The sequence below is a fragment of the Denticeps clupeoides genome, chromosome 20 (assembly GCF_900700375.1).
Source record: "Denticeps clupeoides chromosome 20, fDenClu1.1, whole genome shotgun sequence".
Classification (NCBI taxonomy): Eukaryota; Metazoa; Chordata; class Actinopteri; order Clupeiformes; family Denticipitidae; genus Denticeps; species Denticeps clupeoides.
This window is the reverse complement of record NC_041726.1, coordinates 14,666,445-14,684,788: the sequence shown is the minus strand read 5'-3', so window position 1 is coordinate 14,684,788 and position 18,344 is coordinate 14,666,445. Positions and strand designations below refer to the sequence as shown.

At 43.3% G+C, this 18,344-nt stretch overlaps 1 protein-coding gene across 1 annotated transcript; it reads right to left on the bottom strand.

The window, feature by feature from the left end:
• Positions 1-1,489: 1,489 nt before the first annotated feature.
• scn1bb (sodium channel, voltage-gated, type I, beta b) lies at positions 1,490-10,739 on the bottom strand. The gene is made up of 6 exons (XM_028964593.1): positions 10,154-10,739; positions 9,841-10,007; positions 8,746-8,983; positions 8,520-8,661; positions 3,915-3,986; positions 1,490-1,640 (listed from the first exon to the last, which is right to left on the bottom strand). Exons 1-5 carry the CDS (start codon positions 10,221-10,223, stop codon positions 3,920-3,922), a joined length of 684 nt encoding a protein of 227 aa, XP_028820426.1. The 5' UTR covers positions 10,224-10,739; the 3' UTR covers positions 1,490-1,640; positions 3,915-3,919.
• Between the last annotated feature and the right edge of the window lie 7,605 nt (positions 10,740-18,344).

Here is an 18,344-nt window from a genome sequence, read left to right as displayed (position 1 = left end):
GAGAGTGTTGGGTGCTAGACTAAGAAAAATTATAATGTATTTATACATTTTGTATTTGTTTGTTAAATGTGTATGCATGTGTATGTGTTAAATTTGTCTGTAATATTTTTGGAATAAGAGGGTTTTCACCTTCTTCTTAAAAGTGGTGATAGTCTCGGCTAGTCGTGTGGAGGAGGGCAGGTTGTTCCACCAGCCAGGGACAACAACGGAGAACAGAGATGATTGGAATCGGAGACCCCGTGAAGAAGGAATTTTTAGTCTCCTTTCGTTTGCCGATCTGAGAGAGCGTGCAGGAGTGTATCTAGGTAGTATTGTGTTGATGTAGGAGGGCGCAGTTCCATTTACAGCCCTGTAGGCAGCATCAAGGATTTGAACTCAATGCGAGCAGCTACCGGGAGCCGGGAGCCAACTAATGTCAGTGCACATGGATGCGATGCATTTTTAACACAACACTCCAATATTTGAAACAATTTTTAATGAATAGCAATGCCAGCTCTTGAGGATGAATTACACTGTTTAATACTGATTTATTAAACGTGTAATTATACGACAGGGGCATTTGTATTACAGGTTACAGCCAAATATTCCTCCCCAAAAACCACAGGGAATCAAGACAATATCTCCATCTGAGAATTTCAAGGAAACACATTCTCATCGATGCTTATCCTTTAATACATTTTACAGCAAAAATGCTGTAAATGTAATACTGCTGAGATTTGGTAGAGGACTTCTCTAGAATTCAACAAGACAGAATAAATCAGAACTGGCATGGAGGTGAGAAATGCAGATTCTGAACCAGTATGTAGCTTGGCTCAGAAGCATCAAAAAAAAAAAAAAAAAAAAAAAAAAAAAAAAACTCTCCCAATAAAGCAGATTTCCCATCCTGCGGTTTCCCCAGAGCAGCGCAATACCCCCACATACCGATGGGTTTCTGGAAGACATTAAATATCTCCTGCTGTTGCTGTCGGAACCAAATAACGAATAAATATAAGAATATGCAATGTGATTCTGCGTGGTTCTGCATGCATATATTACTGAAACCAAGTGCTAAAGTGCTTTATATGTATGGAGGGTATCTTACAATCAATCCAGTAACATACATTTCCAAAGTACACAGTTACAGTTCCGTATATATTTTATAATTACATCATAAAAGATCTGGATCTAATCAAACCATATATGCAGAAAACATGTGCATAAGACTGTTCGACTTTTGTCAATAATTCTAAACATTAGCAATCCTTTTGTTTTTTTGTAACTAAATGCTCCATTTACATACAGTGGTTTTGAGCATGGTAGCATATTAGCATGGTATTTTTCCAAAAAAGCTACACAATCCGTAGTACAGTTTATTGCCACTTATTTACCTAAATATACCCTTTAAAGCTGAAATGTTATGGATCAAAAGTTGCTGTCTCGCATTGCTTTCAAATGTTATTACAGTAAAACGGCACATGACCAATTCTCCCTTTCGCATTCATCATCAAAGTCGGGTTCAAAAGAGATTTTAATCATGCTTAATGCATTCATATCATGCAAAATCAGATTGTGTGATGTGTCTTGTCAAGCATTCAAAGTTTATATCACAGAGAAAGGCAGGAAGACAGAAATCCAGTTGGTGAGGGAGCACAGTGATGGACCTGTAAAGACAATGAAAAGATCAAATTATTTGAAGCGTTTCAGGGTGCTGAACCTTTCAGTGTTCTAGCTCAGACAGAAAATCAACCTCAGGTATTCTGTAAATTGCAAAATGCTGAGGTTTTTAGGCAACTGGTATTCTTTCTCAGACATAAACACTTTATTTCTAACAGTTATAAATGCATATTTTTTATGGTATTGGCCTGTCTTTCATGGGAGCTGATTCAGCCAAATTTCTGCATCCGTTTTTTTGTGGGGCTTTAAGTTCATTAACATAATGCATTTTGTAGAAGGTACTTAAAACGGCCTTTTGTGTGTGATGGTTAAATACAGAGGACACATTTTGTTGCGTCGCTGTGTGCTGTGCTGCAGTGTTTCACAATGACATTCACTTCACTTTCACAAATCAGCAATGCACCATTACAGTTACATGCTGCTGTTAGAATAAATTATTACAACATTCTTAGTCATACATTCATTTCCAGGCCACAAAACCTCTACTTTGTTTAATACATTATTTGTTTGGCTTCGCACAAGAGATGCCCCAATCCAGCTCTCTCAGATCAGATACCAATACCAAGACAACTTACATATGGAGATAAATATATCAATAATTAAAATAACAAAATGTGCCATTAATTATTTAAAGTGGGAAATGAAAACATCATTAATTCAGTCAACCAGACATAAATGATAAAATACAGGGAATAAAATGAATTAATTAATTATTTCTCATAATAAATTTAATTTGGGCACATTCAGACCCATCATTTGAAATATTTCGATATGACAGGTTGAATTAAATAATGATGTTTTTATTTCCCATTTGAAACAATTCATGACACATTTTATTATTTAATTATTAATGTTCTTATCGACTGAATATTGGCACAAATTTATCTATACACCCCAAACTCCTGGTGTTCCTCGGCATGATTTTCCTGGATGTATTCCACCTTGCACTGTTGCAGCCACGCCTTAAAACATTGGCACTGCAGATACTACAAGTAGCTCTGTCGGTGTAGTAAGCTTAAAATACCTGAAGACATTTTTTTGTCTTAGCAAAACATGAAATTACAGAGGATGACGGAGGATGTGGTGCACACACATATTACAGACAACAATTTAACTTAATGATTGGTTTCATGGACCACCACCGTGTTACCTATACCCAATCCAACTAATACTGTCATCATTTGGCTGATAACCTTTGTAACCTTGTGATCTTCTAGTCTGCTGTTGTTGACTGCTGTTCTCTCTTTTCAAAAGTCAAGAAGCAAAATCCAGGCGGTTTAAAAAAGATAGCAGACAGCTCTGTCTGAGAGGACCATTTTTGGGAGATTGAGAATGGCTGAACGTCTTTGATGCGGCTCCACCACACCAGCTGTCGTGCTTCAGTGAATGCTGATTGGCTGGAGATCCCATGATGGGTGGTCACTTGTTCATGGCTATGGCTGTAAAACTCTTTGGAATTCTGTCTACTATTCCATATTCCTCTCTTCCATTCTTGGTAACGGTATTCCAAGTGATGGTGCCTGGCCAAAGACATTATTAAGCAAATGATCTTTAGGCTACACCAGATTTTACTGGTACATTGGTCATACGTCTATGAGGTGTGCACTCTCTCGTCAAGATCATATGATGGGTGATTCTGATGAAGCTGCAGTGAGCAAAGCAAGGTTTGGCTTCAGGTTCTGAATCAGAATTGTTCGCTCTATGTTGCGGTCAACGTTTAATGTGGTCACCCAATAAAACACAACTGAAATCAGCAACTTCATTTTCAGATTTTACAAATGGAATAGACAACCAGTGGCAATTAGCAATAACTACAGACCACTTCTCATTTCCTATACTTTTAGAGCCCTGCTCAATGACCTCCAATGACCTTAGTGAGCGCTAAACCTCTCTTCGTGGCATTTATAAGTGTTAGTGGGCTCAAGCTGTTTTGTCGCGGTCTCCAACTCCTAGATATGGGGACATGACAGCTCTTCATGACATCCTCTGGCATGACCGGTTTGGCAGTGGGTCAGTAATGGTGTGGGGTGGCATTTCTTTAGTAAAAACCTGGGAGGAGATCTCTCAAGAGATCATCCACCACCTCACCAGGAGCACAGCCAGGTGTTGCAGGGAAGACATACAGGCAGGTGGAGGCCACACACACTGCTGACAACTGTGTGTATTGTGGTCCTTTGAGCCATTAGATATGACTGGACATAAAGTGTGTGTGTCATAAGTGTTCATGTAAATGTATTCAGTGGAGATGGCAGGACACCTACCTGCTTTATTCCGCTACTTGCACTCCTGCACAGTTATCTTTGCTCTCCGACGCTATTGCTAGATACTCTGCCCTGTGAATAGAAATTAAGTTTAGTTAAAGAAGCACTCCTCACAATATTTACTGTCAAACTACAACGTCCACTCAGCAACTTGGCCATACTAAAAAGGTCATTTAAAATGGTTCCAAAATTTACACCGGAAAAGGCACCTTGGTGAGCACTGGGCAGCCATGAAAGACGCCAATGGAGTGTTGCTCTGTAATTAATTTTTTATCCAGTATTTGCTGAAAACTGATGTGTAACTGATGTCCCAAAAGCATTATGGTTAGCTTTCATTCAATTAAACATTTTTACCACAATTATGGCATCTTGAAAATGTAGTGTACAATCTGGCACATTATCCAAATGCTATACAAAATATTGAAATAGTCATAAACGTGTTCTCTACGATTCTGTAGTGGCATAAAAAAATTGTTTGGGTCCAATAACAGGTCAAACTGGTCCTCCAATTTAACAAAAAAAAAGAATACATAAAAACATTTATGGAGCTTTGTTTTGGGAACAAATGGACGTACATGTGAGCTTTAGCTCCATTAGTCAGAATGCTTTTAGCTGAATCCTATGCTACAGCAGAGTGCCTGCCAGTATGTGATAACAAAGTTCATGATAAGAACAACTGCTTTATAATTAGTTATATGAAGCTGAATAAAAATGAAACGGATATCTTTATGTATTTTTCAGGCAGGTGTAAGGAAGCCAAATGTAATACTTTTAAGACATTACATTTACAGCACTTATCAGACGCCCTTATCCAGAGCGACTTACAATCAGTAGTTACAGGGACAGTCCCCCCCTGGAGACACTCAGGGTTAAGTGTCTTGCTCAGAGACACGATGGTAGTAAGTGGGATTTGAACCTGGGTCTTCTGGTTCATAGGAGAGTGTGTTACCCACTAGGCTACCACCAAGACCTTCTTAAGGCCACTTTCATCAAATTTAAGCCCTTTCATCGAGGTCGTCAACCACATTTGTCCAAGGGCCAAAGTTTTGCTCGGCAGACTCTTCTAAAATACTAAATCATTTTATATATTATTAATATATTATTAATATATACAAATATACTATTCTGTTATTTTTAGTCTTTGTCAATGTTACCTGTACTGCTGAAAGTCAATAATGGACAACTGCAATATTTTTGTTATTTGTGAGCCATTTCTGGTGGTTTTTGATATGGGTGACAGGGGCCGTTGCCTAGGATGGCATCATGGAGGCGGCATCATGGGCATCGGCACAAACATTTTTTTTTCAAATTTTTTCAGGGCTGAGAGTAAAATAAATCCTGAGCCTGAACATTTTTAACACAGTACTTGTTGGCCCCTGGGCCCAGATATATAAACAGCCTGATATATAATGACTCTGGGGTTATTATAATGGGGTCCATGGGTATGCACCCCTGTGAGAATTTCTTTTTAAAGTAGACACCTAAATGATAAATTCTGGTGAAATTTGTCGCAATAACTGTAACAACAATCAGACATGTTTTGTTTTTGGATTTTTTAAATATTGTATATTGTTTATACCACTTGAGAGACACCACTGGCCAGAATGAAATTCCTTGGATGTGTTCACTCACATACTAGGAAAGTAAACGCGATTCTGATTCTAAAAAAAAATAAAAAAAGAGCCTGGTGTGCATGTTCAGTAATCCATCCCTGCTTTTAACTAGTCACTTGTCAGCCCAACCTATTGCTTGTATAACACACTGAGACTGAGATACTACAGCCATACCAAGAAAGGTCAGTAGGTGGCAATTATAGTACTCCAAAGTAAACTATTAGTAGCCACTTGATTAGTAGCCACTGACTAAAGGACACTAAAATACTACAGTTTATTCAAAACACGTTGCTATTAAATAAATGATAGAATGTAAATACAAAAGAAAAATCTGACAGATTTTTTTAAAACTATGGCGAGATGCTGTGTATAACAAGATAGCTCACATGCTGCCTTGAGATGGACAAATGTGCTCGTCCTTGATTAATCATTTTCGCCTATCTAAATTGAGTATCTAACAGCAAAATAAAAGGGCATGTACAGGACAACCCAAATTAAGACATTATCAAAGAAATGAATGGAGGAGCAATGGCTTAAATTAGCCACACGATTGGTCATTGACAAACGTGAGGTAGAACTCACGTGAGGTAGACTGACCCAACAAGTACAGCTGATAAAAGCCCGGCTTTCTTTGCACATGCTCTCAGCACTAGACTAAGAGGGAAACGAAATGTGCGGGGAAATGAGCAGGTTTACAACATAAATCGCCAGAGGCTAGCCTTCATTTCACCACATCAGTATCCATTTTCACATCTCTCTGGTAATAATTAAAAATGCATTACCTGGCCACAGAGATTTAAGATAAGAAGATAAGATAAGATCAACCTTTAAATTGCATTTGTTACGGCAGAAAGTGGATAGAAACAGAAGTAATAGCAGCAAAAACAGAGATAAAAGTGCAGCAAAAAAATAAATATGTATATTTCTACAAATGTACAATTGAGATCTACACATGTGCAATGGGTAAAAGAATGGGTAAAATGCAAAGGGTAAACCTGTACAGTTGGTTATTACCATGATGTATCTGAAGTGTGTGTGTGTGTGGTCAACTGTGAGGTCTTTGTTATAGAGTCTGACAGTGGTTGGAAGAAAAGACCTTCTGAACCTCTCCTTCCCACATCGTGGGTGCAGTAGCCTGCCACTGAAGGAGCTGCTCAGTGCTGCCAGAGTTTCCTGCATGGGGTGGGAGATGTTGTCCAACAGGGATGACAGCTTAGCCACCATTCTCCTGTCACTCCGGATCAGCCTGTTCAGCCTCTTCCTGTCCCCAGCGGAGATGCTGCTGCCCCATCAGACCACACCGTAAAAGATGGCTGATGCCACTACAGAGTTATAAAAAGTCTTTAGGAGCGGCCCCTGTACCCCAAAAGACCTGAGCCTCCGCAGCAGGTACAGCCTGCTCTGCCCTTTTTTGTAGAGAGCATTTGTTTTATGAGTCCAGTCCAGTTTATTATTCAAATGAATTTGCAAATTACAAATTACAATCCGTAGTTACAGGGACAGTCCCCCCCCCTGGAGTGACTTAGGGTTAAGTGTCTTGCTCAGGGACACGATGGTAGTAAGTGGGATTTGAACCTGGGTCTTCTGGTTCATAGGCGAGTGTGTTACCCACTAGGCTACTACCACTCATGCGCACGCTGCGCTTAGTAAACCCGGAGTGACCGCAGGTTACTGACAGACCGAAGGCTTGTTTCTTTTGATTTATTGGGTCTGCAGTCTTTTTAAGACCTTTCAACTCCAACTTAAGTCTTTTTAAGGATCCAGGGTTTCCTTTTTAAGGAAACCCTGTCAGGTATTATGTGTGTATTCACCAAATCCAAAGTCACTTATCTGAACCAGCTTCTCCCAGGGAGAAACAGGGGCAAAATGGTGAACCTTCTATGTGTCTTCAATGGTGAATTTAGACTTTCACCTCTAGTGAATCTGTTGAAGCCTAATATTAAAATATTTTTTATGCATGAACCAAAATTTGTTTTTGATGATCCTATATGCTGGATATATCAGTCCAACCACACTTGCAATGTCTAAGAACGGTTATATAGTAATATGTAGCCCAGGACTGGAAGAACAAGATATTTGATTAAAGAATGGTTCCCACTCTAAGTCAGACTTAAAATTCCCAGACTTTAACATGACATTCCCTGACCAAAAAATCACTTCAGCCAGTTCTTAAATTCTTAATTTTCAAGCCAAATACCTTGTCTGGCATGTTTGGTAAGTAAGCAAGTGTAAAGACATACAGAATAGGCCAAAAGTTTGGACACACCTTCTCATTCAATGTGTTGTCTTTATTTTCATGACCATTTACGTTGGTAGATTCTCACTGAAGGCATCAAAACTATGAATGAACACATGTGGAGTTATGTATTTAACAAAAAAAAGGTGAAATAGCGGAAAACATGTTTTATATTCTAGTTTCTTTGCTCTGATTACTGCTTTGCACACTCTTGGCATTCTCTCCATGAGCTTCAAGAGGTCGTCACCTGAAATGCTTCTCCAACAGTCTTGAAGGAGTTCCCAGAGGTGTTTAGCACTTGTTGGTCCAGCTCACCCCAAACCATCTGGATTGGGTTCAGGTCCGGTGACTGTGGAGGTCAGGTCTCCACTTTTTGTTGCGTACATAACTCCACATGTGTTCATTCATAGTTTTGATGCCTTCAGTGAGAATCTACCAACGTAAATGGTCATGAGAATAAAGAAAACACATTGAATGAGAAGGTGTGTCCAAGCTTTTGGTCTGTACTGTATGTTGACACATACTTTGCAAAGATTTTGCAGCGCAGGGGAGGTTTAGAGCACTGAAGGCACGTAAAGGTACATTCGATTTTGGCTACTGCACTATGTTATTAACAAAATGTCCTGATTATTCCCTGACTCTGCACCCAAATGAACAAATTCCCTGACACTCCTTGTGTGGTAAATGCCTTTTCTGGTAAATTCCCCGATTCCAGCGAAGCCTGAAATATGTGCACATGAAAGCGGAGTTACTTACGCGCTCGCTCTCAGCGCCTCATCGCCAGCGGCCGAAATCTTCCGGTAACAGTAGATCATCTCCACCAGGAGCCAGAGCTGCAGGCCGATGATGGACACGTACATCATCACTTCAGACACGATGGAGGCTGTGCCCCTGGTCGCTGCGTGGACATATACACACGCGGAACACGTCTCAGCCGGGGCAAGGCGGCGGATAGGCGCGCGCAAGGGCGGCGGAAACTCACCTTTAGCTAGCACGTTAAGGTGGATCAGCTTGCTGGCTTCCGTCTGGTACTCGTAGTATTCGTAACTGAGGACGCGGTTGAAGAGGCAGCGGTAGATGCCGCTGTCGTTGAAGGTGACGTTGTTAATGTGGAGCGACGCGTCCTGGAGGTCCAGCGTGTTCTTGCTGCCGCTCCACTCCAGCCGATCTTCGAAGCGCTCGTCCTTGATTAACTCGTTTTCGCCGTCATAATTGTATATCTGAGGGCGACATAGACCAAAGTGGAAGAAACGAACGGCCAGGCGAGGTAGATAAAACCGAGGGTGAAAAAGAAATGCTGCCATTTTTACATTTTTGATCATCTAAGGCATTTAGACGCCCGTTCTCTCGCCACGCACCTGCGTCCTCAAAATAGCGTACGGTTTTTGCGCGGGTTTGTCGCGCTGGTAGTTTTCTAATGAGGTGCGGTCAGCGCGTTCCTATTTTAAAACTGTACTTAAGCAGCACGTTTCGGAGGCGCGGCCGTCACGACATGGTCGGTACTTTCGTCAGCGGAAGGGATTCAGCTACTTTTTTTGGTCATCGTTTGCACATTTTATTGCGGGTTTTATGTTTTACGTAAAGCAAAATATGCCTTGCAGAATGCAACACCAACGTTTTCAGTGAAAGTATTAATATACCTTGTCATTTTATACATAACCAGAAAGGAAGGAAGGAAGCGTTGCTGGGAGGTTCTTCCAGCAACATCTAACCTTCACGTGAAACTGTGTCCAAAAACTCTTGATAAAATGGTGTTTTCCACAGAAAATGTCCACTATAAACGCATCAGAGCATAACTCGTATATCCGCGAATTCAACACAATTCTGCTGACTTTTTGTAAATTTGGTGCTATTTTTTTAAGGCTTTTTGCCTGTGTGCTCCCCACATTCCCGGTGGCACGAATGGCGCTTTACGGAAATCCAGACTATCAATAAATCTGTCAAATCTGCAATAATCTTTGAAGTGCCTGACGTTTAAAAAAAAAAAGACAGTTGGAGCAAAGGCCAGAAAGTTGGTCAGCACCGGGCGGCACGTCCCGAAACCCTCCGTGCAGGTTACACCGAAGACGCCACTTACGTGCACGAAGTTCCGCTCGCCCCTGGCCCTGAAGTGCCAGTCCACCGTGGCGGTGGCTTCCACCTCCAGCCTCCGCTTGCAGGAGATGCATCTCATGGTGAAGCCCTTGCCGGCCACCGCCTCCGTGTCCGAGTCCACTTCTGAACACGCCGCGTCCGTCAGGGGGACTGTGTTCAAAGGACATGGTGGCCACAGGGGACCCCAAGATGACAAAGGACACGTCCGGTTTAAAAGAAATGGTCAGCGGGTAGCAGATCAAATGAAACAACAGAAAGGTGGATATGATAAGTATTAAAAGCAGCAGTTTACTCACCGTGCGCAGCACAGACGAGGAGGAGGATGAGGAGGACAGGTACCGGAGGCATGGCCTTCCCAGATCGCATCCTGGGACCTTCTGGGATTCTTCCCCAATTATATTAATTCAAGTGGGGGAGGGGAAAAGACGGTGGAGGTGGAAGCACGACGCCTCGCGTTCGCGGCTCCGTTCGGACAGGTCGAGTTCAGGCCCTCAAACGCGATTAGGTCCGGATATTAATATTTATATACATGCATTTTCATTCGGTTTTACCCCGAGAGAACGCCCGTAATTCCCTCCGGCCTCCGTGCATTCGTCGCCCTCACATCGCCAGACCAACGCGTCCGAACCGCGAACGTCCTCCAGGCGCTTCCCGTCCGCCCCCGATCACGCAGGCTGCAGCTCCATCCCGGCTTTTTAAACGAATGGCGACGGAAAGCGGGACAGCCGGCGGGGTCTGGCGGCTCGGTGACGGTGGTGGTGATGATGATGATGATGATGATGCACTGCGGTAAAGCGCATGAACAGAGGGAAGGAGAGGAGGGGAGAGCGGGATGGAGGGCGTGATGGACCGACGCGGGCTGGATGCCATTTTACTTCCGATGACGCGCTGCGTTACACTCCTTCATCTTTCACTTGTGCTAAACCGAGTCTAAAACAACATACTATATAAGATGATAAAATATTAATACGATTGCCATGAATACCTAACTGATTTAATTTGACTACACTAAAAATGGATTTTTATTGTAAATAAGATAATTAAGGTTGCTCGAGATGAAATGAAGAGTGAATTGTAACGCACCCAGCGTTATAACACATTAAATCATGATGGAGGAACTTGTTTTTATACAAATTACATGTCCGACCACAAGGCGGCAGCAACCCTATTTTTTACATACAGTCGAGGCCTAAAGTTTTGACAATATGAGGCCGCCCCCTAGATCATATATCAAAAAATGCTCTTTCCTCAAGCATCTACATACAAACCTCACACATACACCATATATTCCGCACACATCTACATACAAACCTCACACATACACCATATATTCCTCACATATCTACATACAAACCTCACACATACACCATATATTCCTCACATATCTACATACAAACCTCACACATACACCATATATTCCTCACATATCTACATACAAACCTCACACATACACCATATATTCCTCACATATCTACATACAAACCTCACACATACACCATATATTCCTCACATATCTACATACAAACCTCACACATACACCATATATTCCTCACACATCTACATACAAACCTCACACATACACCATATATTCCTCACATATCTACATACAAACCTCACACATACACCATATATTCCTCACACATCTACATACAAACCTCACACATACACCATATATTCCTCACATATCTACATACAAACCTCACACATACACCATATATTCCTCACACATCTACATACAAACCTCACACATACACCATATATTCCTCACACATCTACATACAAACCTCACAAATACACCATATATTCCTCACACATCTACATACAAACCTCACACATACACCATATATTTCTCACATATCTACATACAAACCTCACACATACACCATATATTCCTCACATATCTACATACAAACCTCACACATACACCATATATTCCTCACACATCTACATACAAACCTCACACATACACCATATATTCCTCACATATCTACATACAAACCTCACACATACACCATATATTCCTCACATATCTACATACAAACCTCACACATACACCATATATTCCTCACATATCTACATACAAACCTCACACATACACCATATATTCCTCACATATCTACATACAAACCTCACACATACACCATATATTCCTCACATATCTACATACAAACCTCACACATACACCATATATTCCGCACACATCTACATACAAACCTCACACATACACCATATATTCCGCACACATCTACATACAAACCTCACACATACACCATATATTCCTCACATATCTACATACAAACCTCACACATAAACCATATATTCCTCACACATCTAAATACAAACCTCACACATAAACCATATATTCCTCACACATCTACATACAAACCTCACACATACACCATATATTCATCACACAACTACCTACAAACCTCTCGCATACACCATATATTCCTCACACAACTACATACAAACCTCACACATAAACCAAGTATTCCTCACACATCTACATACAAACCTCACACATACACCATATATTCCTCACATATCTACATACAAACCTCACACATACACCATATATTCCTCACATATCTACATACAAACCTCACACATACACCATATATTCCGCACACATCTACATACAAACCTCACACATACACCATATATTCCGCACACATCTACATACAAACCTCACACATACACCATATATTCCTCACATATCTACATACAAACCTCACACATAAACCATATATTCCTCACACATCTAAATACAAACCTCACACATAAACCATATATTCCTCACACATCTACATACAAACCTCACACATACACCATATATTCATCACACAACTTCCTACAAACCTCTCGCATACACCATATATTCCTCACACAACTACATACAAACCTCACACATAAACCAAGTATTCCTCACACATCTACATACAAACCTCACACATACACCATATATTCCTCACATATCTACATACAAACCTCACACATACACCATATATTCCGCACACATCTACATACAAACCTCACACATACACCATATATTCCGCACACATCTACATACAAACCTCACACATACACCATATATTCCTCACATATCTACATACAAACCTCACACATAAACCATATATTCCTCACACATCTAAATACAAACCTCACACATAAACCATATATTCCTCACACATCTACATACAAACCTCACACATACACCATATATTCATCACACAACTACCTACAAACCTCTCGCATACACCATATATTCCTCACACAACTACATACAAACCTCACACATAAACCAAGTATTCCTCACACATCTACATACAAACCTCACACATACACCATATATTCCTCACATATCTACATACAAACCTCACACATACACCATATATTCCTCACATATCTACATACAAACCTCACACATACACCATATATTCCGCACACATCTACATACAAACCTCACACATACACCATATATTCCGCACACATCTACATACAAACCTCACACATACACCATATATTCCTCACACATCTACATACAAACCTCACACATACACCATATATTCCTCACATATCTACATACAAACCTCACACATACACCATATATTCCGCACACATCTACATACAAACCTCACACATACACCATATATTCCGCACACATCTACATACAAACCTCACACATACACCATATATTCCTCACATATCTACATACAAACCTCTCGCATACACCATATATTCCTCACACAACTACATACAAACCTCACACATAAACCAAGTATTCCTCACACATCTACATACAAACCTCACACATACACCATATATTCATCACACAACTACATACAAACCTCACACATACACCATATATTCCTCACACATCTACATACAAACCTCACACATACACCATGTATTCCTCACACATCTACACACAAACCTCACACATACACCATATATTCCTCACACATCTACATACAAACCTCACACATACACCATATATTCCTCACACATCTACACACAAACCTCACACATACACCATATATTCCTCAAAAATGCACATACAAACCTCACACATACACCACTGTCACAGGGGGAATTTGATGACGTACTTGCAGTCATACTATGGGCGTGGGCATAAGCCGTCATATCGGTAGAGGACACTGGGCGAGCGGGGCAGGAGGACCGGGGGTGCCTGGCCGGCGAGGAATGAGGACGCAATGGACACGCTGCAACGCAGCGGGGAGTCAGCTCGGGATCTTTGGGAAGCACCGGGACAGAGGAGAACCGGAAGGCGGCGGGTTTCAGGATGGTCCGGGATCTTGGACTGGACGGGAGTAGGTCTTGGGCGGCAGGAAGGTAGGGGAGCATGGAATCCCGTCTTAACCGATGGGCCAGGCAAATTCAAGGTCAGGGGCAGGCAGAGGTTGTAGCCAGGAAGTTTCGGCCAGGGTTCTTTTGTGGTTTCCAGGGGATCAGGTAATTCTCGAAGTCGTGGGCAGGCGAATCACAATTATCTTGGGGCGTGGGTGAGAAAGCTAACGTCTCTGGTGAGTAAACTCATACAAAGATCGGCCGTGTCTCCTTGGGGTTACCTCACTTTTATACTTGCCACCACCCGCTTCCATTTCCTCTTCCGGGTCGTCGTCTGCCAGGCTGGTGAGGCGCCCTCTAGCGGGCTGGAGGCGCGTTGGCCATGACTGAATGCACGTGGTGGGTTACACTGGGTGACCGGGAGCTGGAGTCGGGTGGCCAGGTCGATATCAATTAGATTCATGGCTGCCCCAGAATCCACCAGAGCTTGTCCCTCATAACGGCCAGGTTTGGGTGTTCTCCAGCAGATGGTGATGGGAAACAAGCAGCGGGTGGTGGAGCAGGGGGAGGCTTTGGTGCTCACCAGGGGGCTCTGCGCCTGGGGTGAGCAGGGGAGTCGAGCTTGGCCAAGCTGCATGGGTTCGTCGACGTCTGGGGGGGGCGGAGTCGTCGGAGCGTTGGGCCAGCGTGCTGTGGGAGTACTAGGGAAAGGGGCGTGGTTACGCCGTTCTTGGCCGCGCTCGGCAAGACGTCGATCGATGGACGTGGCCCGCGTGATTATACTGTCAAGCGTGGTTCCCCAATCGCGATTCACCATCGCGGAGGCCTTGGTAGAACGCGACGGGGAGAGCGGCGTCCGTCCACTCACTGTCGCTCGCCAGGGTTCGGAATTCAATTGCGTAATCACTTACGCTCCGATTTCCCTGGTGCAGTGACATGAGCCGCAGCGACGCAGCACGCCGCCCGGTTTCGCCCTGAAACATGGTCTGGAGGCGGTCCAGGAAGGCGGGGACAGAGAGGCAGACCCGGTCACGTCGTTCTATATTCATCACCAGTGTTGGGGCTAGTTACTCCAAAAAAAAAAAATATATTACATATTACTCTCAAAAATAGTAATGCCTTACTTTACTTTATTACTCCCTGGAGAAAGTAACTAGTTATATTACTAGTTATATTACTAGTTATATTTTTTTTCTTAATTACTCTATAATTGCCTGAGATGCATCAGATGGAGGGAGAACATACAAAGGAGGAGTGTTCTTTAGGGTCTTTATTACACCAACAACAGACTGGCACTGTCTAGCACAAATAACTACAAACAACTGTACTTGTGCAATCGGTCCCTGCTATCGGTATTTTGCAGAGTAACGCGTTACAAAGTAATTTTACAAAGTAACGCGTTACACCCAACACTGTTCATCACGCATCTACATACATCTTCTTCCCCCACTCGTAAACAAGACCCCGAGATACATAAACTTCTCACTTGAGGCAGGACCTCTCTCCTGACAGGGAGTTGGCAAGCCACCCTTTACTGGTCGTGAACCATGGTCTCAGATTTGGAGGTGCTGATCCTCATCCCAGCCGCTTCACACCCAGCAAGAGCTGAAGGTCAGAGTCTAATGAAGCTAGGAGGACCACATCATCTGCAAAAAGCAGAGACGAGATTCTCCTGCCACCAAACTCAACACCCTCCACACTGCACCTAGAAATTCTGTCCATATAGGTTATTAACAGAACCGGTGACAAAGGGCAGCCCTGGTGGAGTCCAACACTCACCGGGAACAGGTCTGACTTACTGCCGGCTATGCGGACCAAACTCACGCTCCTCTGGTACAGAGGCCATCCACCCCATACTTCTGGAGCGCCCCCCATAGGGTGCCCCTGGGGACACGGTCATAAGCCTTCTCTAAATCCACAAAACATGTGTGGATTGGTTGGGCAAACTCCCATGCTCCTTCCATCACCCTAGCAAGGGTAAAGAGCTGGTCCACAGTTCCACGGCCACATTGCTCCTCCTCAATCTGAGATTCAACTATCGACCGGACCCTCCTCTCCAGTACCTTGAGCAACTTCTGCTCCTGAGATTGGACAGTCCATACCCAGGCATCCTAGCTCTGGTTCCTCCTTGGAATGCGCATTGGTGGGATTGAGGAGCTCCTCAAATATTCCTTCCACCGGCCAACTATAGCCCCAGTCAACTTCAGCAGCTCCCCATCCCCACTGTAAACAGTGTGAGCGAGTTGCTGCCTTCCTCTCCTGAGGTGTCGGAGGGTTTGCCACAACCTCTTTGGAGCCAATCGGTAGTCTTTCTCCATTGCCTCACCAAACTCCTCCCGCACCCAAGATTTTGCCTCTGCAACTGCCACTGCTGCAACCCGCTTGGCCGTCCGGTACCTGCCTGCTGCTTCTGGAGACCCACAGACCAGCCAGAGTCCCCCAGCAGGACAATGGAGTCCCCAGTCATAGCACTATCTAGCACTCATCCCAGGGACTCCAAAAAGGCTGGGTACTCTGAGCTGTTATTTGGCTCATAAGCACAAAAACAACAGTCAGGACCCATTCCCCTTTCAAGGACTTGGCTTCCAAAGCCAATGCTATGTGTCGAGGTGAGTCAGACTATATCTAGCTGGTATTGCTCAACCTCTTCCACAAGCTCCAGCTTCTTCCCCACCAGAGAGGTGACGTTCCATGTCCCAATAGCCAGTTTCCTTGGATCGGACTGCCAAAGCTCCAGCCTCAGTCTGCCACCTGATTCACATTACACCAGACCTTTCGTGTTCCTTCTACGGGTGGTGGGTCCACAGTTAGATGAGCCCATGTATCCGGTTTGGGCTCTTAGAGCAGGGCTGAATTCAGGATGTACTCCCCCCGTAGGTCCCACCCTGTTGTTCAGTATTCCTCCCAGTCCATAACAGGATTTGAGTCTGAGGACCAGGAGAGATGTGGCTCGTGGGTGGCCAGCCAGGGGTGTCACAGAAGGAGATGAGAAGTGATGATGGATGTGATGAAGAAGCTGATGGCTTTGATATTGAGGGGGTGGAGGGGGTGGCCCAAGGCTGATCAGCTGATCGCTGCCTATCCGGGGGCCCAGGCCTTCATAGTAAAGTATCTGGGTCATGGGGGTCCATGGGAGTCTTTGTTCTGAAGTGAAGTGCTGTGAAGTGGCTGAAGGACGTGGTGCCCTGGCGCATATGGTAGAGCTGAGATGCCACGTCTTCCAGCTGATCATGCCACAGGCTGATCAGCTGATCGCTGCCTATCCGAGAGCCCAGGCCTTCATAGTAAAGTATCTGGGTCATGGGGGTCCATGGGAGTCTTTGTTCTGAAGTGAAGTGCTGTGAAGTGGCTGAAGGACGTGGTGCCCTGGCGCATATGGTAGAGCTGAGATGCCACGTCTTCCAGCTGATCATGCCACAGGCTGATCAGCTGATCGCTGCCTATCCGGGAGCCCAGGCCTTCATAGTAAAGTATCTGGGTCATGGGGGTCCATGGGAGTCTTTGTTCTGAAGTGAAGTGCTGTGAAGTGGCTGAAGGATGTGGTGTCCTGGCGCATATGGTAGAGCTGAGATGCCACTTCTTCCACACCATCCAGATGGCAAAAGGTAGATTTCAGTTTTTTTTTATGAAAGTGCATCTGTGAGCAGTGTTGGGAAGGTTACATTTAAAATGTATTCCGTTACATATTACAGAATACATGCCCTAAAATTTTGTTTGTAACGTATTCTGTTAAGTTACTCAATGTGAGTAACCTATTCTGAATACTTTGGATTACTTAATATATTGTCATGCTTTTTACAATTACATGAATGTAGCAATCACAGATAATAAAAAAGCCCTGTTTTTCCTTAACCATTTCTTTATTTATAAAGCTCAAAAATGGAAGAGTATTAGACAAACATAAAATATGCCATTGAAAAGTATTTACTGTTCACCAACATATTCCATCAATTAGTTAAAATAAAATGTAGCCTTGCACAAGGGAAAAAAGCAGCATTTTCAATGACCCTCTTCCTGATTAGGACAAAAACGGTATTTTTTTTTTTAAATAACTTACTTCCAGATGTTTCTTTAGGTTGGATGTGGAGTCTTTTGATGCTGAGAGCAGCTTGGTTGCTGGCAAACAGATTTGTCGGAATTTCCAAGTAAGAAATGCATTCCTGCCCAGCCACTGCTGGC

What these genes read in the sequence shown, in the direction of transcription:
- scn1bb (XM_028964593.1), bottom strand. Translation starts at nt 10,223, where the DNA reads ATGCGATCTGGGAAGGCCATGCCTCCGGTACCTGTCCTCCTCATCCTC. An exon ending in GCGAGCGGAACTTCGTGCAC is followed by an intron (nt 8,984 to 9,840) that starts GTAAGTGGCGTC and finishes TGTCGCCCTCAG; the next exon opens with ATATACAATTATGACGGCGA. An exon ending in GAGGCGCTGAGAGCGAGCGC is followed by an intron (nt 3,987 to 8,519) that starts GTAAGTAACTCC and finishes TTCTATTCACAG; the next exon opens with GGCAGAGTATCTAGCAATAG.